The 27,091-nt window shown below is 44.1% G+C and overlaps 1 protein-coding gene across 2 annotated transcripts in view; it reads right to left on the bottom strand.

The window, feature by feature from the left end:
* Nucleotides 1-27,091, bottom strand: part of LOC115377712 (wings apart-like protein homolog) — a 44,295-nt gene that overhangs the window by 8,015 nt on the left and 9,189 nt on the right. The window contains exons 3-14 of one of the 2 annotated variants that reach the window (XM_030077654.1): nt 26,084-26,849; nt 23,641-24,011; nt 20,915-21,039; nt 13,964-14,059; nt 13,345-13,518; nt 12,582-12,718; nt 12,205-12,316; nt 10,838-11,083; nt 9,863-9,974; nt 8,002-8,099; nt 7,146-7,222; nt 759-901 (exon numbers count right to left, since the gene is read on the bottom strand). In XM_030077654.1, coding sequence (XP_029933514.1) covers nt 759-901; nt 7,146-7,222; nt 8,002-8,099; nt 9,863-9,974; nt 10,838-11,083; nt 12,205-12,316; nt 12,582-12,718; nt 13,345-13,518; nt 13,964-14,059; nt 20,915-21,039; nt 23,641-24,011; nt 26,084-26,849 — 2,457 coding nt within the window. The remainder of the gene's footprint in view (nt 1-758; nt 902-7,145; nt 7,223-8,001; nt 8,100-9,862; nt 9,975-10,837; nt 11,084-12,204; nt 12,317-12,581; nt 12,719-13,344; nt 13,519-13,963; nt 14,060-20,914; nt 21,040-23,640; nt 24,012-26,083; nt 26,850-27,091) is intronic. The other variant, XM_030077655.1, reaches the window with a different exon arrangement.

The raw sequence follows: 27,091 nt of genomic DNA, 5'->3' as shown, positions 1-27,091 counted from the left end.
TTGGGTGTGTTTCGGTGTGTTTTGGGCTGCAGAGGCTGCCGTAGCTCAGGTGAGGCGCTGTGGCCTCGTCGTCATCAGGGAGAAGTGACTCGGTTGTTGGAGACACTAAGAGCCTCTGACACACAGAAAAACATCTGATGGAGTGATTTTGAGATGTGTGGCTATATTTATATTTATATTGATATTGATATATTTGAGTTCATGCAGCAGTTGAATGATGGTATGTGGACAGTTTATGGTTATTGTTTGTGTTTTGATGCTGGGTGCAGTGAGGTGTGTTTTGTTGTTGCTTTGCGACAGTTGGTTTGGCTTTATGACAGTTTTGCCACGGGCGCAGCAGATATGGAGTTTTTAACCGTCGTCGTCTTCAACAGTCTTTCTAGTCAGACGCGGTCAGGGTTGTATTTCATTTCCTTTTGTCAGTGGAAAATGTTTTTTTTTGTTGTTGTTGTTGTTGTTACCTTGGAAAATGTTCACCATGTCGATATTGGATCAGGCTTGTGTGGGTTAAAATTCATTCATTGGAACGTTTTCCCTTCGTGTGGATTTGTGAGTACACTGGGTGTCACAAGAAAATAGATAATAAATTGAAGACGGGTCAAAACCAAAACAGCTTGCAGATTAAACGGCCACGACGCAGCCTCTGGGGAATTCATCCCAAACAAGCTCTGCAACGATGAAGAGTTTGAAGTTTCCAATATGTTTTAGTAAGTCATAGGCCTTTCGGTGTGTGTGTGTGTGTGTGTGTGTGCGCAGACCGTTGTCGTGCGTCAGGTTGAGCAGGACTCCGATCACGGCCCTCATGCAGTCCTCCACGGCCTTCCCCACGCTGTCCGAGCACGCCGACGTCTTCACCTCCCTGCTGTAGCGCTCGATCATCTCCTGGCACCGCCGCAGAGCCCTGAGCGCGCACACACACACACACACACACACACACACACACACACACACACGCACGCACGCACACACACAAAACAGATATGTCAGAGGTCCTGACCTGTAACCAACCTGCCACTTCGATCCAATGAAGCCAACGAGGATGAGAATGATTCCACCTGCTCAGACTGTGTGTGTGTGTGTGTGTTTGTGTGTGTGTGTGTGTGTGTGTGTGTCTCAGAGTCACTCAGATGGTCAACCAGCCGCCTTTCTTTCCTTTTTTTTTTTTTAAAATCCTAAAACAGAGCAGCATTCAGGGAGACATGTATTCACCAGCTCAATTTAACACACACACACACACACACACACACACACACACACACACACATACACACACACACACAGACACACACACACACACACAGGCCGACCGCTGCAGGTCAGCAGCCTGATGTAAATAACTAGATTAGAGCTAATGACAGAAGACTGAGCAGAGAGAGAGTGAGAGAGAGAGAGAGAGAAAGAAGAATCAACAAAAGAGAAAATGAAATGAAGAAAGAAAAGAAAAAAGGAAAGAAGAAAAAGAATGGAGGTGAAAATAAAAAAATAAAAAATAGGAAAAGAAACAAGATAAAAAGAAAGGAAAAAGAAAGAACTGGATAAAAAGAAAAAAGAGGAAAAAGGAAAAGAAGAAAGAAGGACAACAAACAAGAAAAAAGACAGAAAAGTAAGAACAAAAAGAATAAACGAGAGAAAGAGGGGTTTTTTTTTTGGGGGGGGGGGGGGGGGGGGGGGGATATCTAAAGCAGACGATGTGAGGAAACTGGAGGAAGAAAAAGGATGAAGAGGTGTAACAGTCCAAGCTCTCCACACACACACACACACACACACACACACACACACACACACACACACACAGGCTCATCTGGTGGCTGATACTGTCGGCCTATCACTTGACCTCTGACCTCCAGATGTGACCCTATAGCAGCCGTTTCACTGCAGTCAGAGCATTAAAATAAATAAATAAATAAATAAATAAATAAATAAATAATAATAATCTGACAGTGGACAGAGCTGATGTCTGTGTATTGTTTATTCTCATATGTTTTGTAAAAGGTGCTTTATAATCCCATACGAGACGTTTTAGTGGAACAGCTCTTTAAGTAAGTAACATTGATTTAATAAATAAATAAATAAATAAATAAATAATAACTCCATGATGCAGAACACGCTCGGCGACAGGGCTCCGTGGATCTGGAGCTCACGGCCCGCTGGGGTCTGCAGACAAAAAGTTTCCTTTTCTCACACACACACACACACACACACACACACACACACACACACACACACACACACACACACACACACTGAGGAGATGGAGAGTGAATAAGGCAGAGAGACGAGTGTGTGTGTGAGTGTGTGTGTGTGTGTGTGCTGGGGGTTTATTGAATTAAGCGAGCTGACAGCTGAGGCAGAGGGTGAATCAGGGTTGAGAGTGAACGAGAAGCGACGACAGAGAGAGAGAGGACGGAGGAGAGGAGGAGAGGCAGAGCTTCACCTCCGCTCTCACTGATCACAAACCACACAGCTGAGGACCGGCTGTGGAAAGCGAAACGGGGACTAGTTTCCCCGGCGGAGGAGGACGGGGCATTTTTAATTTTTTTTTTTTCACTCCACCCCCAATTCCATCAGAACGTCCTGAAAACTCAACAGAGCTGCTGCTGTTAGGAAAACTCATGTGGACTTTATCCTGCTGAAAGTCTCTCAAAGTTCATCTACAAGTCAATTTTTAAATCTGAAATATTTGTGTCCAGTTATTATTAACTATACATAATAAACAAAACAAAAGGTTTCAGTGATAAACGGATAAACTAACAGCTAATGATAAATTATGATCAATTAATTAGACCTGGCACTAGAAGGTCTCCCTGGGCTGGAAGTCAAAGCAGAAACAAAAGGATGACGTGTGATGTAGATTCCTTCCAGAAAGATGGAGAGAGCCGTTATTTTACTTCCTTCTGGGAGGTAAATGTCAAACCTGTCCGCTGTGTATCTGCTGCACTTCTCTTTTTCTGTAATTCTACATTATGTTTTAATTTAAAGAGCCAACATGCAGTTTCTCTCTGATTGGTCAGATACAAAGTGACTGATTTGAAATGATAAATCACCAAGTAGCCTAAAAAAAAAAAAAAAAAAAAAATGTCTGACAGCCCTGTGCTAGACATCACAGATTCACAGCGTTTACGGAGAGCAAAAGTTATGTGTTATATCTCCTTTTGATTTGATGTTTTTTTTAACGATTGGAAAAACGATCAACAGCGTGACACGATCCAAGCCGTGACTTCAGTGATCGGCCGCACACCTGAGAGCAGGTGGAGCTCGCTCACATGGAGTAAAGCGTGTTGAGGAGACGACACTGGACTGTCGTGATGACGCCACACTGAGGAGAGTGTGTGTGTGTGTGCTCGCTCGCTCGCTCACCCCTGCTGCTCGGGGTTAATCGAGTTAGCAGAGCGGACAGCTGAGGGTTCAGACGGAGGCCTGTGTCACCAGAAACACAGACAGGAACTCTTTGTCAACCCAAACAGCCTTCGTCCCCCTCCTCCTCCTCCTCCTCCTCCCCCTCCTCCTCCTCCTCCTGCGGGGCGAAGGTCCGGTCACAGAGCGGTGAAGGAGGAGCAGTGAGGAGCTCTGTAAGTCAGCACACTCACATAATGACATTACTGACAGAGGACGAGGCTTCTGTGAGTGTGTGTGTGTGTGTGTGTGTGTGTGAGTGAGTGTGTGTGTGGGGGGGCAGGGTCTGACAGATGTGAGATTTTATTTTGGACTCTTCAACTACTGTTTTCATGCCAAAAAAAAAAAAAATGCAAGAAAATGATTTTCAAATTTTTTTCTTGTTTGGGTGGAAAATCCTCATTTAGAAACATTTAGTTTTTTAGTTTTCATCATAACAGCATTCAGGATGCTGTTCCCTCCGATGACCAACATCTAATAAAATAAAATAAAATAAAATGAAATAAATTTTTAAGCCACAAATTAACAAAATAAAATAATAATAATAATAATAAAAATCAACAAAGTGCTGACATTCAATGTTTCCCTCTGAAACAACATTCAGACCAAAATACCTTTACAGGGCGTCCACAATCTCTCTTTACAATTTAAAAAATCTATTACAAAAGCAACTGATGAGATATGTTAATCAGATTTGTTCCATGTGCTCAGTGGTTATCAGAGTTTTTCATCACATTGCATTTCAGTATTTCAGGTTCCCTGTTGATGGAATAGGTTCTGTTACATAAACCCCTAAAAAAGGCCACTTAAAGATATGGATTATGGAACAAAGATACAGGACATCAACCACCTGAAGCTAAAGGTCACTGATGCCGATGCCACTGAAGAGGCTCTGCTGCAGCCAACATGGCAACAAACCGAGTGCCGTCTTAATGAGCTTCATGCAGCTGTGGTGCCCATATAGAGGTGGATTAAAGGAGGCAAAAAAAACTTCAATATCTACTCCTCATGTTGTAATAATCTCCACAGATCTGCCTATTCATTTGCTTTTGTAATAAATTTGTTAAAATGTAAAGAGACTTAATGGACACCCCGTAGGTCAGGTATGACTTCATCAGTGATCCAGACATTCGGTGAATTATCTGCATCATTTCAGCTTCAATAACAAAAGCAATACGTTACAAATATCAGGTCATGATGTACACTTCACGATGAGCTGATTTGTTTTTACAGGCCGGTGACGTATTCCTGCATACTGCTGTGCGTTCTGATCTAAACGCTTCGTTAGTATCAGCTCAGGTTCAGTCTATTGATCAGTGACGTGATAAACACTCCGATCAGATCAGACCCCTCAGCATCAGCCTGATTGATCAGTCTGACTGTGGCGCACAGAGGCACGTCAAGGTCAGGTCATTTCCACAGCAGCCTGCGCTCTATTGGTCGATGCCCGGGGCGGGGGCGGGGCCAAGGTCAAAGGTCAACAGTATGACTGACAGGATGTCACGACCAGGAAATGGGACAACAAAACCCCGATAATGAAAACAGACATTTCCATGCACGCAACAATAACCAGACATACAGAGAACAATGAGCCTGCAGGACACACACACACACACACACACACACACACACATCATCTGTGTTAACAGAGAGGAGGATAGCTGTGGTTTCCTATATTTTCCTCACCATGTTCACAGACAAAAAATATATTTGCTATTTCCAGCAGAATTTTTCAAAGAAGATGATTTAAGAAAAAAAGTCCAAGATGATGAAGACCAAGAGATGAAGAACAAGGAGAGAGAGAGAAACAAGAAGGCAAGGAAGGCCAAGAAGATGAACAAGAAAACAAAGATCAACAATCAACAAGCAAACCACGAAGATGAATACAGAGAAGAAAACCAGGAGGAGGGAGAAGACCTAGAAGACCACCAAGGGGATGAGGAAGACCAACAAGACCACCAAGGAGATGATGAAGACCAGGATGAAAATCAGGAGGATGAAGAGGACCACAGACACCTCCAAGAAGATGAAGAAGACCATGACCAAGGAGATGACCAGAGCCAAGAAGCAAGAGATGATGACCAAGAAGGAAACCAAGGAGATGAAGAAGACCAAGAGGGAAGCCAAGGAGATGAAGAAGACCAAGAGGGAAACCAAGGAGATGAAGAAGACCAAGAAGGAAACCAAGGAGATGAAGAAGACCAAGAAGGAAACCAAGGAGATGAAGACCAAGAAGGAAACCAAGGAGATGAAGAAGACCAAGAAGGAAACCAAGGAGATGAAGACCAAGAAGGAAACCAAGGAGATGAAGAAGACCAAGAAGGAAACCAAGGAGATGAAGACCAAGAAGGAAACCAAGGAGATGAAGAAGACCAAGAAGGAAACCAAGGAGATGAAGAAGACCAAGAAGGAAACCAAGGAGATGAAGACCAAGAAGGAAACCAAGGAGATGAAGAAGACCAAGAAGGAAACCAAGGAGATGAAGACCAAGAAGGAAACCAAGGAGATGAAGAAGACCAAGAAGGAAGCCAAGGAGATGAAGAAGACCAAGAGGGAAACCAAGGAAATGAAGAAGACCAAGAAGGAAACCAAGGAGATGAAGACCAAGAAGGAAACCAAGGAGATGAAGAAGACCAAGAAGGAAACCAAGGAGATGAAGAAGACCAAGAAGGAAACCAAGGAGATGAAGACCAAGAAGGAAACCAAGGAGATGAAGAAGACCAAGAGGGAAACCAAGGAGATGAAGAAGACCAAGAAGGAAACCAAGGAGATGAAGACCAAGAAGGAAACCAAGGAGATGAAGAAGACCAAGAAGGAAACCAAGGAGATGAAGAAGACCAAGAAGGAAACCAAGGAGATGAAGACCAAGAAGGAAACCAAGGAGATGAAGAAGACCAAGAGGGAAACCAAGGAGATGAAGAAGACCAAGAAGGAAACCAAGGAGATGAAGACCAAGAAGGAAACCAAGGAGATGAAGAAGACCAAGAAGGAAGCCAAGGAGATGAAGAAGACCAAGAAGGAAACCAAGGAGATGAAGACCAAGAAGGAAGCCAAGGAGATGAAGAAGACCAAGAAGGAAACCAAGGAGATGAAGAAGACCAAGAAGGAAGCCAAGGAGATGAAGAAGACCAAGAAGGAAACCAAGGAGATGAAGACCAAGAAGGAAGCCAAGGAGATGAAGAAGACCAAGAAGGAAACCAAGGAGATGAAGAAGACCAAGAAGGAAGCCAAGGAGATGAAGAAGACCAAGAAGGAAACCAAGGAGATGAAGACCAAGAAGGAAACCAAGGAGATGAAGAAGACCAAGAAGGAAACCAAGGAGATGAAGAAGACCAAGAAGGAAACCAAGGAGATGAAGAAGACCAAGAGGGAAACCAAGGAGATGAAGAAGACCAAGAAGGAAACCAAGGAGATGAAGACCAAGAAAGAAACCAAGGAGATGAAGAAGACCAAGAAGGTGTGTGATCTGTTTCAGTTCAGGATCAAGAGCTTCCTGAAGACAGCCAGTGGAGTATCGATCGATTCCATCATCAATAGGTGATCAAACTGCATCGTGCATGAGGATCCATCAGCCTGGATTCTTAACAAAAAAAAAAAATAAACTGACACGTCGTCTAACCTGAAGTCCACCAGATGGAGAGTCATTAGTGACAGCCGGGGTCAGAGGTCAAGACTGCGCGCTGTGTGTGTGTGTGTGTGTGTGTGTGTGTGTGTGTGAGTGTGTGTGTGTGAGTGTGTGTGTGTGTACTCACTTAGCAGAGGAGACGATGAGCGATGAGTCTTTGTAGGCGATCAGGTAGCTCTGGTTTTCTGGGTTGTGCACCGTTACCTACACACACACACACACACACACACACACACACACACACACACACACATTTTGAATTTTTAGGGGCATTTTGGTCTTTTCTACTTCAGTTGATTTTCTACGTTTCAGAGAATGAACAATAAAACAGTCCATCTGTCCTGCTTATAGAGCAGATAAATAATTTCATAATTTTGGAAACTCACTAGTTTTACTCAACTCATCAAGTGAAAGGTCCAGCCGATGATTCGAGCTTCACCAAGATAACTAAGACTGTCTTCCTTTTCCGCGTTAAAATCTTTATGAAATGTATACTTTTTGTTTTTTTGGGGTTTTTCTTTATTTTTTTTTGTCTGTCGATGAGACAAAAAACGACATTTTAAGACGTCACTTTGGCCTCTGGTCGTTTCCCATTCCCACTTTAAAAAATTCTTAATTTATGATTTTTTTTTTTAAATTACAGAATCAAGTTAAAGTAAATATACTGGTATCTTTTGAAACTAGACAATCTAAGGAATCGACTGATGTCAGGCATGTCATCCTCGGTCGTCAGCTAGGCGGTTAAATACTGCTTCAAAATTCGATTAAACTTTGGAAAGGGAAAATCTAGCATGTCTGTTTTCAGCATGATACCCTGACCTCTGACCTCCAGAATGAAAACATTTCTACATTTCACTGGAGTCAACCCATTTTCTCAAACTTGACGTCACTGTTTAAAATGACCTTTGTGACAGTGCTGAATCGGGACAGGAGCTTATTGTCCCAGAGTTTAATAACCATCAGGTGCAGTCCGGTGTACTTACGCTCTCCAGTACCCGTAAACACCTCTCTGCCCCCCACAGAGACGACACCAACTTCTCCTTATCGTCCTCCTGGTCCAGATTATCTACACACTCTTTCACTGAGAGAGAGAGAGAGAGAGAGAGAGAGAGAGAGAGAGAGAGAGAGAGAGAGAGAGAGAGAGAGAGAGAGAGAGAGAGAGAGAGAGAGAGGAATTAAAGTCTGAAAAGAATCATTTTCAACAATGGCTACATGGTACAGACCAAATATTATACACTTCACACAGTTTTTGCGGCTGCATATAATGCGAAAAATGTGGACACAGCTTGTGTTTGTCACATGAGCCTAACACATGAACAGAGAAGGGAGAAAAAAGCAAAACGAGGGGTATCGTTTGGCCATGGCCACGGCTGTCATGTAGATATGAAATACATGTGTAAATACACTATATTGCCAAAAGTATTCGCTCATCTATCCAAATCATTGAATTCAGGTGTTCTAATCACTTCCATGACCACAGGTGTATAAAATCAAGCACCTAGGCATGCAGACTACTTCTACAAACATTTGTGAAAGAATGGGCCGCTCTCAGGAGCTCAGTGAATTCCAGCATGGTGCTGTAATAGTAATGTAATAGGATGCCACCTGTGCAGTAAGTCCAGTTGTGAAACTTCCTCGCTACTAAATATTCCACAATCAACTGTTAGTGATACTATAACAAAGTAGAAGCGATTGGGAACGACAGCAACTCAGCCACGGAGTGGTAGGCCACATAAAATCACAGAGCTGGGTCTGCGGATGCTGAGACGCATAGTGCGCAGAGGACGCCAACTTTCTGCAGAGTCAATAGCTTGAGACCTCCAAACTTCATGTGATCTTCAGATTAGCTCAAGAGCAGTGCGTAGAGAGCTTCATGGAATGGGTTTCCATGGCCGAGCAGCTGCATCCAAGCCTTACATCACCAAGCACAATGCAAAGCATCGGATGCAGCGGTGTAAAGCACACCGCCACAGCATACAAAGACATTTTGGACAATTTCATGCTCCCAACTTTGTGGGAACAGTTTGGAGATGGCCCTTCCTGTTCCAACATGACTGTGTACCAGTGCACAAAGCAAGGTCCATAAAGACATGGATGAGCGAGTTTGGTGTGGAAGAACTTGACTGGCCTGCACAGAGTCCTGACCTCAACCCGAGAGAACACCTTTAGGATGAATTAGAGCAGAGACTGCGAGCCAGGCCTTCTTGTCCAACATCAGTGTTTGACCTCACAAATGCACTTCTGGAAGAATGGTCAAAAATTCCCATAAACACACTCCTAAACCTTGTGGAAAGCCTTCCTAGAAGAGTTGAAGCTGTTATAGCTGCAAAGGATGGGCCCACATCATATTAAATCCTATGATTTAAGAATGGGATGACACTCATGTTCATATATGTGTGAAGGCAGCCGAGCGAATACTTTTGGCAATATAGTGTAAGACAGCTTCACAGTTGCTTTATCACTTAGACCGAGCCAGGCTAACGACTCCCATTGACTTCAAGTCTCTATGCTAAGCTAACAGGAAATGCTACCCGTTGGAACTGAACTAATGGACGCACAGAGGTGGAGATGGTGTCTAACATCTGGTCTCAGTCTGGGGAAGTCAGGAAAATGGGATTTTGCCCAAAACGTTGAGAGTATTCCTTTAAGACGGTTAAGTCAGGGCAACACGAAGGTCAAGTTTACTTAGAGCCCAGAATCACTGACAAATCCAGTGAAAATGATGATCACAAAACGCTGCCCAGCCCACTGCTGTTTGTTCCACTGGGGCTTTCAAACTGGTTTGCACATGTAAATCAAAATAATGACACTGATTATTTAAAAAATTATAAAGACTGGCCTCACCTTTGTCTACGATGTGGTCGAGTCCTCCCAGCAGCCTCAGCTCCTCTTTGAACCAGTCTCCCGCTCTCTTGGAGGTCAGAGACAGCAGCGTCTCCATGGCCAGGTGACCCGTCTGCAGCCGACAGGGAGACACGGACGGTGAGGGCCACAACACAACGCTCAACATCCAACCGCTAAAAAATACATTTCTTACAGAAATCCCCAAATGTTCCCCTATGGTCTTGGATTTTTGAGGATTTGCATTAACTCTCCAGGGATCAAACATGGTTCAATTTTTCATCAAATCTGTGTAACAACCCAAAAATTGCTGCAACAAGTTATGACATAATTGAACACGGGAATGGCTTCATACTCTTCCATTACACTCTAATAAAAAAATAAACAGGCGCCTCACCAAAACGCAAGGTTCATTACAGATTTATGACTAGAATATCTTGACACACAGAGCTCAGCTGCATCTCACATTAATCTGCAGGTTCCCAGCTTTCAGATGATGTTTATCACTTCTATTTGGCTTCTACTGTTGACCTTTGACTTCCCTCTGAAGACCCCCTACTACCCCCCAAAAATTGGTCTAAAAAAAAAAAACAGAATGGTAAGGGGTTAAATAAAAGTGCAGTTGGTTAATATTCTGATAAAAAAAGAAATTCTGAGACTTAACTGGTACATTTTCAGGGGGGAAAAAATCACAAATTTATGAGAAAAAAACGTAAAAATTCTGAGATTATAAAGCCACAAATTCGCAAGAAAAAAACCCAGAAATTCTGAGATTAAAGTGGTAATATGTACAAGGGAAAAAATTAAAATTCATGAGAAACAAACTAAAGTCACAGATTCCAGATTTATGAGAAAAGCAGTGAAAACCAGCCGTTCTCCTCCTGGGGGGTTGGCCCCGCCCAGCCCCACCCCGCCCCACCCCGCCCCGCCCCGCCCCGCCCCGCCCCACCCCGCCCCGCCCCGCCCCGCGCGGCGTACCGTGATGTTCTGCAGGTCCAGGTGCTTGTTGTGCACGGTGTCGCACAGCTTCCTGATCTTCTCCTTCACCTTGGCGATCTCCCTGGCGCTCAGCCGGGGGGCGGAGTCGGCGCCGGCCCCGCCCCCCTGGTCCTGGTCCAGCTCCAGCAGGCGGATCATCAGGTCGAGGCAGGAGCGGTCCAGGTCCATGTTGAGCCGGTCTCTGCTCAGGATGTACATGAGCGAGGCCGTGCACAGCGCCAGGTTCTGACGGAGAGAGAGAGGGGGGGTGGGGGGGGTGAAACTGAGTGACCTGAGCCACTGACGATGGCGTTTTTATCATTCTACACTTTTAGGGAGACAATGACACGAGTGGCAGGAATCTTCTAGAATCTCATCTCTGATTCTCGATTCTTGTTGTGGTTCAAGTTAAAAATGATTCTCAATTCATTGTGACTTTATTCACTACAGAAAATCCATATCCATGCACCACTTCAGTAATTTGGCAACTTTACAACAGACAGATTTAAAAAAAAAAAAAAAAAAAAAAACTAGATCCATTAAGAAAAGCTTAAAAAATGTGACACTGAAAATGTTAAAGAGGACCGTACTGTCTGATCTAACAGTACAAAGCCCTTTACTTTCTTTTGTTGTGTTTATTACATATACATTATATTATATTTCTGTTTATTGTCATCATTTACCAGTACAGTTACTTTATAAATGCTCGTTGCGCTGAAAATCCAATACAAAATGTTATAAAAAAAAAAAAAAAAAGAAAAGCTTCCAAAATGTAAAATTACTCATTGGCAAGTCATCTCGTTCTTTTGCAGATCAATATCACAGGTAAGAACAGAGGCAAGCTAATATCTATATAGTCCTGTGTTTCAGGTAGTTGTACGTAGGAATATGTTAGATGAGGTTTTTTTTTTTTTTTTTTTTTTTAAACATACATAGGAGGATTTTCCTGGGTTGGTGCCTGGTCTTCCTTCTTTGCTTCATTTCACAGAGCATTAGCACTCTTTCAAAATCTTATTCTAACTTCATTATTCCTGAGGCGCATGTACGCAAATAAAACAATGAACAAGGCCTATAAACAAACAATATATCATTTTTGACTTTTCATTGTCTCTCTTTTCAAACTGTGATCAGTAAAGATCAATACTCACTTGTTTTTCCAAAACTAACAGGAAGATTTTATCTAAAAGAAAATGTGTTAGAAATGAGCAAAACACTGATCCCAGTCACTCTCTTCATGTGCGTAAAGTGGCTGCAGCGCGCCTGATCCAAGGCCTGAGACTTTTTAACTGTAACTTATTTAGGGTTCTGGGGTCACGGCGCCCCCTGCAGGCAGAGTCGGGGGCATTTCCGTGTGGTGTGCTGCTCACCGGGTGCTGCGGGGCATCGTTCAGCGTCTTGAAGACCTGAGCCACCTTCCCTCGGGCCCGCAGGTGCATCCTGAAGCTGGGCATGGCACAGCGAGTGGCCAGGCTGATCACACTGCACACACATGAGAAAAAAAGACAGAAAAGTAAGAACAAAAAGAATAAATGAGAGAAAGAGGGTTTTTTGGTGGAATATCTAAAGCAGACAATGTGAGGAAACTGGAGTAAGAAAAAGGATGAAAAGGAGTCCTAGCTCTTCACACACACACACACACACACACATAGACACACACAAAAGAAAATCAGTGTGATGAAGGGCTAACAAGCTCAGAGGCTTGTAGCGCGGCGGCGTGCAGCGCGGCGGCGGTGGGCGGGCCTACCTAAGGCAGCGGGTGTTGAGAGGCAGGCCGCTCTTCAGGCCGGTGGCCAGGTACTCAAAGTCGTCGGTGAACTCCTGGTTCTCTCCGAACTCCACCACGTCGTTGAAGTGCTTCACGTGCTGCACCACCGTGTACAGCTGCAACACACCAATCAATCAATCAATCAATCAATCAATCAACCATTAAGCACATTCTGTACAGTGCAATCTGCTTTACATGAAGAATTAAAAGCAGCAAAACAGAGGGAGAGGTAGGGATGAAGTTGGTATTTTTTCATGTTTTTTGTGATATATAATTTATTTCTAAAGAAGCCGATGGATGTAAACAGCTTCTGAGACATAAACTGGGCAAAGTGAGCACCACCTCGTCATGTTTTGTCTCTCTGGCTGCAATCAGTGATTATTTCAACTGCTGATTAAACCACAGATTATTCTTATGACTGTCCAACGGCTCTCTTTTAGTGTCTTAAAGGAATATTCCCAACATTTTGGTCAAGATCCCCTTTTCTGACTTCCGCTTACTGAGTATCTTGTCTAAGTCTGGGGAAGGAAAAGGGGGTGAAAAATAAATTTGATTTAAATCTGAAGTCTGAAGGGAAGTGATCGGAGCCCAAAGTGACGTCTTCAAAGCCAAAAAACCCAAAGTTTTCATTTGATAAAGACGTGAACGGAGAAAAGGCAGACGATCTTAGCATCTTAGTGACCTTAGCTGGCATTTTTACTGGAGTGACGAGTGGTGTGTGTGTGTGTGTGTGTGTGTGTACCTCCTTGTGCTCCTTGCGGCACTTGAGTGCAGTGACGACGTCCTGGTAGGGGTCAGAGGGCACGGTGACGGACTTGGTGACTTTGGGAGGAGGGGGCGGGGCCTTGAACACGCCGTCGTCCTTCTGGGCGTTGGACGCCTCCTTACTGGAGCCCCCTGAGGACGCTCCTGCCTGCTGCAGGGGATGATGGGACACGGGACGAGTGTAAGAGTCACAATCTAAATACACATATGTATGTATTTATACAGCTATAGGCTTTTTTCCTTAGTGAGGCCTTGTTTTCATTTTCGTTCCACTTAACAAAAATGTCTCTTCATGCTTAGTTTTTGTTATTTTGTCAGTTTTCTGTAACGATGGACTCGAACCGTCGTCTTACTCTCAGGACGGACGGTCTCAGGTTGAAGATCTTCCTCGGCTCGGTAACTAAGCGACCAACATGAACATTTAACAAATTCTGAGGCTTTAAAGTGGGTCATTTTTTTTTATATGGAGGGGAAAAAGAAAAAAAATCCTTGGAATCTGAGTTACACAGCCGTTTTTTTTAGTATTCTGCAGCATTATGGAACAGGAGGGGTGTGTGGGTGTGTGTGTGTGTGTGTGTGTGTGTGTGTGTACTTACAGGAGCAGTTTGTGACCGTGAGAAGAAAGGTGGGGGGGGCTCCTCCTCGCTGTCTACCGTCCAGTGTCTGGCGTTGTACACTGCTTTAGTGGGAGACTGCAACACACACACACACACACACACACACACACACACACACACACACACACCGTGAGCACCAAAACAACAGACAGCAGAAGAGCTCTGCAGCCCAGAGCACAAACACAGCTCATTAAAATAAAATGTCTTCAGCAGGGAAAAGTTAAAAACATGAGGACACAAAGCGCCTGCAGGGGGCGCTTTGGAGGGTCGTTTCCCAGGTCAGTGGGCGGAGCTAAACCTGGCACGGGCAGACAGATGAGATAATGAGCGCATCATATTGAGTTTACCTCCGTATCACCTCATGTGGAGCGTCCCCCTTTAACACCTCTGCTGTCTGAAGTGGGACGGCGGTACTGTCTAACACCTGGGCTAAAGGACGTGTGTGTGTGTGTGTGTGTGTGTGTGTGTGTGTGTGTGTGTGTGTGTGCAAGGTGAGCAGCTACAACCAGTCAAGTTGTTATGAAAAAAATAAAGAAATTAAAAGTTAGGTAACATGAAACACCATGTGGCTTTTAAATGGATGTGGATCAAATAAGATCATCTTTCTGAAAAAAATACAGCCATTTCCTGGTTTGTGCTGAATTTTGACACAATTATGCTAATTATGCAAATGAGGAAAAGTCACATGACTGGAAGGTAGCAATGGGTGGATTTCTGGACATCATAAACATGGACTTAGACTATTAGATCGCCTTTTCAAGTTAACTAGAAGCTAAACGACAGCCATTAACCAGCCAGTTAATTAGCTCATTATGCTAATGAATTATGCTAATTACTCAAATTGACCGACAAGCAACTTCTAGTAACCAAACGTAATCTGATCTGCTGAGACTACAGATGAGATTTTAATCCTCAAAGTCCACAGGAAAGCACACTGCTGAGTTTCATCCAGGCCACGATCGTCCTGATGAATCTGACATGACGAGAGTGAGAAGATGGAGAGATTAAAAACAGAGAGAGAGAAAAACATACAGAGGAAAAGAGGAGAAAAACAACATGAGGGGGTCGAGGCTTAAAGGGAGAGTTCACCCATTTTGAAAACTGTGATATTATTTGTGGTGCCGACGGAGCGCTGGATACTGGCCGGATGCTCCACATGCTGAACGTCACTGAGTTTTACAATCTACAGCACGAAATGGCATAATAAAAAAAAACAATTACCAATGGTGGAACTATTTTCTTGTGCTGGTCGGAGGCTGGCAGGTGCCTGAGGAGTTGGCGAAACGTGTGTGAAAGAGCGCGGCGGCGGAAATGAAGTAGTAGCTGGTGTCAACATCACCTGCACGCTTTCTTTTTGTACTCAAGAGAGAGCTGTCATTGTTGTTGGAGGACAAAAATAAGACGACAAACTCAAGCCATCGACCTCCGCCTCCTCTGGCGCGGAGTGATACATGAAGCGCAGAAGTTACCGGATCTCTCTGGATGTCGATAACAAGGAAAGTGCAGTTTTAAGACGCCCAATCTGAGCGAGAATTGTGGAATGACGTTAAACCTTCTTTGCGTGGATCACGCTGTTTTTAAGAAAGTCAGCGTGCGGAGCGTCCGGCCCAGCGAGAGGGACACAGCACCGCGACCGTCCTGAATCCCATTTTTCAAAACGGGCGGACTGTCCCTTTAAGAGGCAGACAGAGAGAAGGCAAGAGGGGGAAAAGTTGGACTGGATGCACATTAAACTGGTGAGAGTCTGCCAGCACTGATCAAACAGCAGGACACACACACACACACACACGCAGTCAGCCATGGACATAAACAAAGAAACAAATACACACACACACACACACACACACACACACACACCCTCTCATCACTGGCTCACCTCCTGTCCTCTCTCTTTTTTTTTTTTTTTTTGCTAAACCTGAAGCTGGCGGTTGCTGGGGCATTCATGACGAAAAACAAAAGAGGGAATGAAGGAAAGAGAGAGACAGAAAGAAAAACTAGAGGAGAAGAAGAAGAGGAGCGTTGGCTGCTGTGGATCGGAGTGCTGTGCCCGGTGGGGGGGTGGAGGGGGGTGAGGGGGGGTGGGGGGGGCGCGGCGGGGTTAATAAGCAGAGACAAAAGGGGAGATTTGGGGATGAGCCTCGCTGTGCTGGAACATCAAGTCACCGAATTAAAGCTCGCCGCAATAATCTGAGCCACACAGACGGCCACCTACCCCCGCCCTGACCCCGCCCCCCGACACAAGCCCCGCCCACCCACCACTAAGCTGCATGGGAGAGGAGTGAGACCGGTTTGGGACGTCCTGCAACGGCAAACTGCTCTCACACTGCCATGTGCACTGAGGCAAAAAAAAAAAATGATCCGTTCAGAAGAGCTACATGCATTTTGTTTTTTTCTTCTGTAGCATTTATTTTCTTCTACTCATTTATTATTTATGACGGCATATTGGTGCCTTTGTAGGGGAAAGAAAAAAATATGGAGCGGGGTGGTGGGCTCCTCAGAGTTTTCTCTCACAAATTTGCAACTATAATACGTTTTTTTCTCAGAAATTTACGACTTAAATCTCAAAGAATATTCACATTTTTTGATGTAAATTTAAGACTTTAATCTCAGTTTTTTTTCTGAGAATATGAGATGTGTTCTTAACTTCGGTGTCTAAAGTTTCCACAGGCTGCTGTACTGTCGGTTCTTAAAGGGAAAAAAAACACGTTTTCTTCTTTCAATTGCTCTGAGAATTTAAATATTTATATTTTTGTATTCTGGGTGACTTTTTATGTCTTTATTGAATGCTACATCTGATATCAGAATGCATTATTTTGCACTACTTGATTCTTCTCACTTGAATTTTATTTTGGAATTTGGAGATTTTAAGAGCAAGGGTTGAATAAAAAAAAAAAAAAGTCAAATAAATATTGAAATGTTAAGAAATGAATGTTTTTTGTTACAGATAATACAGCATGTGTCAATTGCTATATTAATCAAATAATGGGAAAATAATCGATAATCAACAGAGTATTTTTGTGGACAGTTTCCCTCTAATCGATCCGTGAAGAATCAACTGTTTGGAGAAAAAAAAAAAAAAGGCTGATCCGGAGTTGTGCCAACAGACAGAACCCTCTCCTGAGTGAGGAGAGGAGCTGATGACTGAAATTTACTTTTAAAAATAAAGGAAAAAAATAAATGGACACTCAGCGGCTGCACAATATGGACAAAATTTCATACCTCAATAGCGATATGTTATACAATGCAACTGTGGGTTCCCACTTATTTGAAATTTTAAGTGCAGCAACAGTGAATATTAAGCTTTCTTTAAAAAAAAAAAAAAAAAAAAAAAAAAAAACACAACAGCATGATAAAACCAACTGGATGGAGAAAATGCTGTTACTTCATAAAATATTTTACCGATCAGAACAAACCAAGCAACGGCTCGGGCTAACTCTAACCCAAAGCATGACATCATTTAATATCAGATATTAGCATCTCGCATGCTCGCATGGAGATAACGATGTGATAACCACATATCGTTAACACTAACTGTCCGAGCCGCTGAGTTACTAACACATCAGCACAAACTGATATATAAGACTGTAGCGCCACCCCCAGGACGTTAACTCCTGCAGCTGTGAGACACAACAACTCCACTAAGTTCCACCAGAATCTGACAAAAAAAAAAATAAATAAATAAATAAAACAAGCCAAAACGATCCATATTCATCTTGCAGATATTCTTGTGAGGTAGCAGAAAATGAAAAACAAAATCCCCGGCAGTGGAGGGAGGTGAGCCTCACACGGCGGAGAGGGACGTTGTTATGCGTCTAATAACCGCCCGCCCCATAAAAACTTTCCCCAAATAAACCCGACGCCGCCTCCTAAATATGGATGAGCCTGTCTCTGCGCTGTCACGATGATAACGTCTCATATCTCGCTCCGTCCTCGCAGGAATCGCCTAACAGCACTTCAGCTCCGCCGACGCACAGTTTACTGTAATTGAGCCGCAGTTTCGACGAATGCGGTTTGGGCCGGTCACTTCCAACAGCTATTGTTTTATAATGAGCTCAACTCGACTCCGGCTCTCATTTATCAGAACTGGAGATGGAGAGAGAGAGCACGAGTGTGCATTACAGAGAGGGAGAGAGAGAGAGTGTGTATTTGAGTAGAAGAGAGGGGTGGATGCGCCGAGGCAGACATTATTCAGAGGTAAAAAAAAAATAAAAAAAAATGAAGATGTAAAGAGACAAAGTAATCAAGAGGAAGCGACAGAGAGGAATGAAAGAGAGAACATTATTCAAGTTTCTGTGAGAGCTGAGGCATGAAACCAGAGAGCGAGTGAGCGAATGAGAGAGATAGAGAGAGAGAGAGAGAGAGAAAGTACATCAAGTAAATTATTTTGCTCCTAGGGGCGATGTGTCTGGTAATAGTGTCCTACTGGCCTGCTGCTGCGGCTGGACGCCGACAAAATTAACTTTAAAGTTTATGAAAGTTTTCTCCAGAAGCCGAGAGGAAAGTTCAGGACAAAGTCACTCCTGTATCAATAACTCACACACACACACACACACACACACACACACACACACACACACACACACACACACACACACACACACACACACACACACACACACACACACACACACACACACACACACAAAAGAAAAAACGCAAACAACTGGGGTGTTACTGCAGGAATTCAGCTGGTTTTGCTTTCCTAGGATGGTGACGGAGAGGAATAACCACGCAAAATTTTACATCACAGTGGCTCGTGGCTCACAAGTCACAAGGAGAGAAGCAGCTTTTTCCTTTTGGTTTGTTTGTTTGTTTTTTTACAAAAGGAAACTCAAACACATTCTGACTTTAAAGAAGGGTATTGCTTAAGGTCCTATACCGTAAAAAAAAATTGTTAGTGCGTTCCTAGACTAACTCAAGGAAACGCATCACAACTGGACTCGGTCCTGATTGGCTCCCTCACTCAAGAATGGCTGAAATCCATCCAATCAGGACGCAGCATCTGAACCGGAGAGCCTCCACTGTGCGGAGGAGCCGCCGCTGCTGCCAGCCAATCAGAACTCAGCGCTGTGAACTGTTAAATGAACTACATTTATCTGCTGTACCTGATGAGGAACATTATTCTGATCCTGGGAAGATTTGAAAACTAAATCATGAAAACTGAATCATGTGGACCTTAAAAAGCCTGTCCCACACCAAAGGGAGTGACTCACTCTTATGCACCTTCACATTTCAATATTACTTTTGCATTTATTAGCTCTGGTCTGCGTGAATTAACACTGCAATCACAGAGCACTTTTCTGAATGGAGTTACAAAGCGCAGTAAACTGAGCAGGAACAGCAACATGATGAAAGGAGAGCCTAGCAGAGCTGACTCAGATGAACACAGGAGGCTCGCTCACACACACTCAGCAAACTCCACACACGGTCAAACTTCTTCCTCTAGTGCGAGCGTCTGACTGAAGACGCGACGTTTTGCACAGCGGCTAAAAATAGCGCGGCTGGCCTTATTAAAACCGCCAACGATCCATACAAGCATGAAGTACCTGAGACTGCATTTCTGGTGGTCTGGATTTATAACATTGATCCGTCGCGGCTATGAAAAGTGCAGGCAGCCGGGTTTTTAACAAATCGATCGACTCAGCGGGCCCAGACGGAGAGCCAGGGAACCAGAGGCCATTAGCCCGCTGATGGACGGAGGAGGACCGGCTGGACAGGAACTCCGTCCCCGTCCTCCATCCACACACACAAACACAAACACCAGGACGTTTTTTATTTTTCCCCAGAGAATTTCCCATCCATACCGGTAAACTCAATAAGACAAAGTAAGAGGGACACCAGATCTATTGGGCCGTGTTTGCCCATGACCTTCAAGACCTTTCTGCTGAGAGTGGGACACAAAACAACATAAAAAAAAATGTATTTGATTCTGTGATGGCATATTAGGGCCATTGTAGGGAAGACAACAAATTACAGAGCCAGAGGTTAATATTCTAAGAAAAAAAGGCCATTAAATTAGTAAAATGACTAGAAAAAAAATGAAATAAGTGTTGAGGTGGTGTCGCCTCGGAGTTTGACTTTACAACATGGAAAAGTGCAGGAATCCACACCAGCGTCTCTGAAGGCCACATGAAATTCACTTTAAAAAATATTTTAAAAATCACCACACGACACACAGAAACTGCCCGTCAGTTCTGAACACTCAGCACCTTACAAATTAAAAGTTTCAAAATATCTGCTGCTTTCAGTAGCATTTACACATGTTTAATAATGTCATGTTTTTTGTATTTTTAACATATGCAGTTTCAAATATTTTATTATTCTCCTGTTTTTTACTCTTACTTTTGGATCTATTTTTTAATATATATATTTTAATGTTTTTTCATGATATTTCAAAGTAAAAGCACTGTGCTGGTTATTTACACTTCACATGCACCCACATGCCCACTGGTTTATATCCATGTACAGCTGCAACTAATGATTGATTTCATTGTCAATCTACTGATTTGTTCTTTCTTTTATTTCCTAATTTTTATTTAGAAAAATTACAAACGCATAATCATAAGTTGCTTCCTTAGTCTGACCAGCCGCCAAAAAAATACAAAGAAAAATCTTGGTGTCTTAGTGATGTCGGTGAATCTGGAATCACCAAACGTTTAGCATTTGTACTTAATAAATGACAAAAAACAATAATCTAAATCATAACAGACTAATTTTCTTACAGTCACTGATTTGGCATTAGCCTGAGATGTGACTAACCCATCCTGCAGGTTTCTGCCTTTCACACCTGGTCCAGCTAAGATCTTCATTTTTAATGACACCTTAACTGGGATCAGGCGTGTCAGAGTGGAGCAGGAACCTGCGGGACAGGTGGAGAAGCAGCGGCTGGAGTGAAAGTGAAGCCAGACACCTGGCGGGGTTCTCGCTGACCTTTTTGGGCCCGCTGAAGATGCGGCGGTGGCTGTCCGGGTTCTTCTCGGCTGCTTTGACCTGAGGTGGCCTCCTGGGAGCCTCGGCCACCACCCTGAGACTGTCCTCCGAGAAGTCCAGCACATCTGCAGACACAATGCACAGTCAGCAACACGACACCATCACCACCTCCACCACCTGTCAGTCACCTGGATGGGGATGATGGGAATTTCTAGGCTCCTGTAAATTCAAAACGATTATGTCTGTGGAGGCTCTCAGTCCTCCAGGTTAGGGTTCTCCACACAGAGCTGCATCTTCAACAATCTGCTGACCTTGATTCAACTCTACACGGATCAAATCGATTAGATTTACAAAAACAGGCATCAAAATTATTAACAATTATCAATATATTTCGACTGCTGATGCATCTTACTTTCCATGAATATAAATACGTCTTCAAAAAAGTTTACTGTTTTATTCATTTTCAGGTAAAAAGGAGCAACATGAACACTGAGCTCTGTAAATACAAAAAAAAAACAAAAAACAAAAAAAAACAAAGTATATCGAAATAAAACAGTCAGTTAGATAAAAGAAAAGAAAACAGTACATCAACATAAAAAAAACTATCAAGAAAAAAAGTGATTTATAGTGATTTCTGGCTGCAGGTAATGTTTGCTCACTGTAGCTCACTATATGCACAAAAACCTGACACTTTATGATGTGCAAAAACTATCGGAAAAATTGCAGCCGTGTGTGTCCAACCTGTGCCTCCACTGTCTCAAGAAAACAGATTTTTTTTTTTTGTTGTTGTTGTTTTACCCCCGTCTTTCGCCCCAATTCCACTCTGGATGGCATTTGCTTTAGCAAGGGAGGCCCATAATTTGATTTTGCTCGTGTCATCTGGATGGTAAAATAATCCAGTGAGGGCACTGTGATAATCCCACGACAGACCGCGCAGAGCAGCAAACCTGGCCAGAAAACTCTTCAAAGGCCGCCAGATCTTTACAAAGCCTCAGCAAGGGTCACATGGTGCGCTAATCCAGAGGCCGGGCACACAGCTGGGCGATAAGGTGAGACCGCACACGGCAATCTGGACGGGACAAGCAAACCATGTCAGGACGGCAGAGCGAGCCAGGACTTTTAACGAGGAGGCCACAGAGAGTCACTGGAGTCAAAAATCAGCCACCTCCTCTAGTCACGGTAACACTGCCCAGAGAGGGACACACACAGGGGCGAAGGACACACAGGGACTGGACATTAATGCAACGCGATGAAAACAAACTGTGTAAAGCCACGGCCGGGAAGACGCACAGTTTACACACACACACAGAGGGTTAGAGAAATAAATAAAAGGTAATATGGGAGTCAGACCAGCAACATTCCCAAAATAAACTGTGCAAGACAGCAGCCCCAAAATTTTGGATTCCCAACATCTGAACCTCTTCAGAGGGAGGTCAAAGGTCAACCGCAGAAGCCACACAGAGGTGTTGAACATGACCTGAAAGCCGGGAACCTGAGGATTAATTTGAGATGCAGCTCAGCTCTGTGTCCCAAGACATTCTAGTCATAAATCTGTAATACACATGGTGTTTTTGTCATTTTGTTATTTATTTAGAGTATGTAAGTATTTACTGGGTAGACGGGAAAACGAATAACCAGATTTCTGTGTGGTCCATGTAAACAGCACTTTCTGAATCCTGATAAAAACCGGGATCAGCCTCGTACCCGGGACACTCACGTGGACGCCGTCACTGCCGAACAGAATGCGGCACAGGAATCGTTTCGTCTCAATAAATTAAAACCCCATATATTATTAATATTAAAACCCCAAATCATAAACTGAAAATAAAAACTGATAAATTGCCCAGGCCCAGCTGACATGTAATAATCAGGTTTCTCCGCTCTGCCTGCCTTTTACCCCGATGGAGTACAGAAACCGGCTCTGTGTTTGAGGACTCAGGTAAGCGCTGCACGAGGGGAATAACCGAGACACGGGACTCGCTCCGAGCTGTTTCAGCACTGACTAACAGCCTCAGAGCATGACGCTGTGTGTGTGTGTGTGCAGACAGGTTCAATGTTTTGTCTCAGTCATGCACACACACACACACACACACACACACACACACACACACACACACACACACACACACACACACACACACACACACACACACACACACACACACACACACACACACAAAGAGAGTCTTACCGTCTGAGAGTGTGTGTACTCTCTACACAGTGTAATAATGCTAGTGTGGGAGTTAACTTTTGTGTGTGTGTGTGTGTGTGTGTGTGTGTGAACAGTACAAGACAAATAGCCTCTGCCGGTCTGACATTAAACCAGTGAGCACCACATCTTCTGCTCTTTACCCTCTTAGACCAACAGCCGCCTCTCAGTACTCTGTGTGTGTGTGTGTGTGTGTGTGTGTGTGCGCGCTGAAGCGTCTTGATCATATTTAAACTACAGTTTGTTGTTTAGCAGTTTTGTGATCACTGATGCCCACCACTCTTGATGCTGACTGCTGGACCGATCAGCAGAGGAGCTGAGCGGCTCTCTTTCCACTTAGGACTAAACTTTAAAAAACATTTTGTGCAAATCCATTCTTGACTTTCTGAGATATCCTGCTCGCGAACAAGCAGACGTAATGAAGTAAAAACATGACCTGCTTCCAGCCCCGCTGAGCTAAGAAAAAATGACACTGACTCGCTGTGGTTTATGTAAATTATTAAAGAGAAAGTCGGACCTGCTCGTATCCTACTGCTCTCTGAGTTCTTCCTGTTCTCCTTCGCTCTCTCCCGACTCTCCAGCCTCTCGAAGGGATCCGGCGGGCTGTCCGGCGGGCTGTCCACCGGCATGTCCACAGTGTCCGCCAGCGCCACCGGGGCCACCTTGGCGGCGGCGGCGGCCCTTTTGGCCTTTCTTCTGTCTGTGGAGCTGTCGTGCTCGTCGCCGTCGCTGTCGCTCATGTCGTCGAAGCCGAAGTATTTGATCTTGTAGCTGGAGTGGCCGGAGGTGCCGTCGCTGCTGTTCTCGTCCTGCTGCACTTCGGCGTCTTCGAAACCAAACAGCTCCAGCATGCTGTCCTTCTTCGACTTGCTCTGAGGCGGCCGGAACCTGCGGGCGAAACACGAGTGGAGGAGTTAGGAAACTTCTGAGGAAATAGTTTAGTGTTTTCTAGACACACAACTAACTATTATTTTCCTCGTTCAGAGATGTGCTTTTTGCTTTTGGGCGAGTTTATAAAACACACTGCTGATGAGGTAAGTCAACAGAGCAGACACAGGGAAAGGTAGGGCGGGGCAAGCTGGTGTGTGTGTCCAAAATGTAATCAGGTCATCCTTCACTCATTACCAGTCCACATAGTTTCCTCCAAATTCAACAAACAAACTAACAGGAGGTGAAAACCTAACCTCCTGACCTCCATCCACCTTCAGGGTCGGAGACAGTGATAAGAAACAGAGAAAAACAGGTGAATCTAAGCATTTGTGAAGCAACAACCAGCAAATGTTGATAATACTGACAACAGAGTAAATGTTTTTTGTAAGTTATTAAGGAAAACTCTGCTTTTGGCCCCAAAGATTAACTACAAACACCAAAACACAACCAAAATAAAACGTATTGCAAACAGAGACACAGTTAAAACTTTGCTGTAGATCCAGACAAAAATTTTGGCAACCCACACGGAGCCTTTGTTTTAGTATTTCACATGTAGGTGTTGAAACTGGCAGGAAACGTATCAAAAGATCCAAAATGGTGGATGCTTCTAGTTTGTGTGTGTAAAGTCTGATGAGGCTGTGATTCTCCTAGAGGTCACTAGAGGTCATTTTCTAGAGCCACGTCCAGTTGGACAAAAGTCTCTGCCTGCAGTGAAATGGCTGCTATGGGGGCCAACATCATCACACAGGAATCAAATGTGGCTCATTGAATCCACAAGAGTCTCAGCTTTCCAGTCAAATTCTGTCTGCAAAGAGGGGAAAACAATTTTAAAGCTTTTTTGTATTATTTAAAAAAAAAAAAAAAAAAAAGAAAGAAAGAAAGACCCGTCGACACTGAGACTTTAATTTCAGTGAGATTCAGTAAATTTTGACCCATTTTAAATAACTGTCACCACTTTATCCATTCTAAGAAAATAACTGTGGTCCAATTCCCATCAAAGTCGCTTTATCAACAATATCTGGTAAAAACAAAGCAGAGAAAAGCAGTTATTAACTCAAACATTTTGTATATCCACCACAGCAAGCAGGCTACATAGGGGTTAGCCAGATTTATTGATTTAGCGATATAAACAGGCTGAAATCTGCATTTTTCCTGAATATCAGATAGACATCTCGTCCCTCTCCACCATTAAAGAAAATATATTGCTTTATAAATAAATAAATGAATAGATAATAAAAGATTTATAACATTGTTTGATTTATAACATTGGTATCTCTTTCACGTTTTTCCTTTATTCTGTTTATTAATACAGTTGCTCTCTATAATGAAATGTTTGAACAGTTTTACGCTGTTTTATTTAATTTTATTTATTCCTTTATTGTCTGGTAATTTTCATAGTTACAGATATTTAATATTAACTCAAAATTTAAGCTATCAGCAGCTTCACAAAACTAGAACTGCCAGGGCTGTGCTTGCCACTCTTATTTCTTATTATTTTTATTCCTGGCAAAGTAAGTCAATGACACTCCAGTTTCTAACGGGGACCCAGCAAAAAAAATCCTGGAATCAGGTTTCTCTTGCAATAATCTCTCTGTTCCCTCTGAGCGGTATGTCTGTTTCCTCTCAGCTGATCCCAGCGCAGCGGCACAGCGGTCCAGTATGGATCAGCTGATTGAATTTGACTTCAAACTGGGCACTGATTCTGCTGATGTGGGACTACTGCTCAACAGGCATGGGTGTGTGATTAGTGAAGGAAACTTAGACGCATTCTCAGATCAAGAGACCTGTGAGCTGGCAGCAGCTGCTCAGAGGGAACGGAAGCAGAAAAATATTGCAAGGTAACGCAAAAATTATTGTAAGTGAACAAAAAAATGTATTGCAAGAGAGCACAAAACACTGTGAGGTCATGCAAAAAACAAAAAAAATCTTGCTGTTATTCTTCGGGAGCTCTGTAAACTTCTACTTGGTTAAAAAACTGTAAAAAATAAATGCTTTTCTATGTGGCCCCACCCTGATCCGCCCTGTCATACCTGGGTTTGGCTGCGACTTGCTCGCTCTTCTTCCTCTGCCATCCCGCCTCTCCCAGCTCTGTTGTACCTCCAGATCCAGCACCAGCACCAGCACCGCCACTAGAGGGCGCTGCACTGCTGCTGAACTCCTCCACACCTCGGTCCTGGATGGTGACGTTACACATGGAGGTGCAGGACGGGTGCAACACCGTGTAGTCCCTCGTCCTGCCCCGCCCCGCTCCCCCACCAGTCGTCTTGTTACTGGCATCGGAGGAGGATTTGGGGAAACCGGCGCCAAAAACAGCGCTGGTGTAGCTGCTGGAGTCCGAGGATCTGTCGGAGCCCAGTTTGCTGGGCCTCCTGTAGGTCCGACAGTTGGAGTTCCTGAGGAGCGACGAGGAGCGCTCCTCTGACTCCGCCGTCTCCACCGGGAAGTCGGAGTCACCGCCTAAGTCCTCGCTCTCGCTGGGACTCTGAAGCCGCGGAGGCGAGGGAGGCTTCTCCTCACGGGTCTGCCCCATGCCAAAACTCCGGCCCGGGTCGTAGCTGCCCGTCGAGGCCCAGAGCGAGGCAGGGGGGTTGCGAGGTTCCTGGCTGGGCGAGGGCGAGCGCAGGCCCATGATGGCATCCCAGGGGTCGTAGGTGGAGTCTGTCTTGGACTCTGTCTTCAGCGTGGTGGTCTGGGCCAGCGGCTTCTTGTCGCTCTCCGAGGCATTTCGGTACCATGAGTAGCTGTGCTGCTTCTCTGACGACAACGAGGAGGAGGAAGAGCTCTGCTGGGACATCCCTGACAGGAAGACAGAGAGAACAGATTCATTACTTTTAAAAAGGACCACCTCAGTGATTCTGCAAGTTTACCATAATATCTACAAAACGTACAAAATTCATTTTTTTGCTGATCTTGTCCAAAAGTGAGCAGTGGGATTTTAGAGCTGCCACATCATTTCTCCTCCACTACAATATGAACATGAACTTTCAGAGCCTACAGACTTTCTTCACTCCAGCGGAATAAAGTCCTCCACATGAGTT

The sequence above is a fragment of the Myripristis murdjan genome, chromosome 19, assembly GCF_902150065.1.
Source record: "Myripristis murdjan chromosome 19, fMyrMur1.1, whole genome shotgun sequence".
NCBI lineage: Eukaryota > Metazoa > Chordata > Actinopteri > Holocentriformes > Holocentridae > Myripristis > Myripristis murdjan.
The sequence above is the reverse complement of the archived record's forward strand: the minus strand, read 5'-3'. Positions and strand labels throughout refer to the sequence as shown.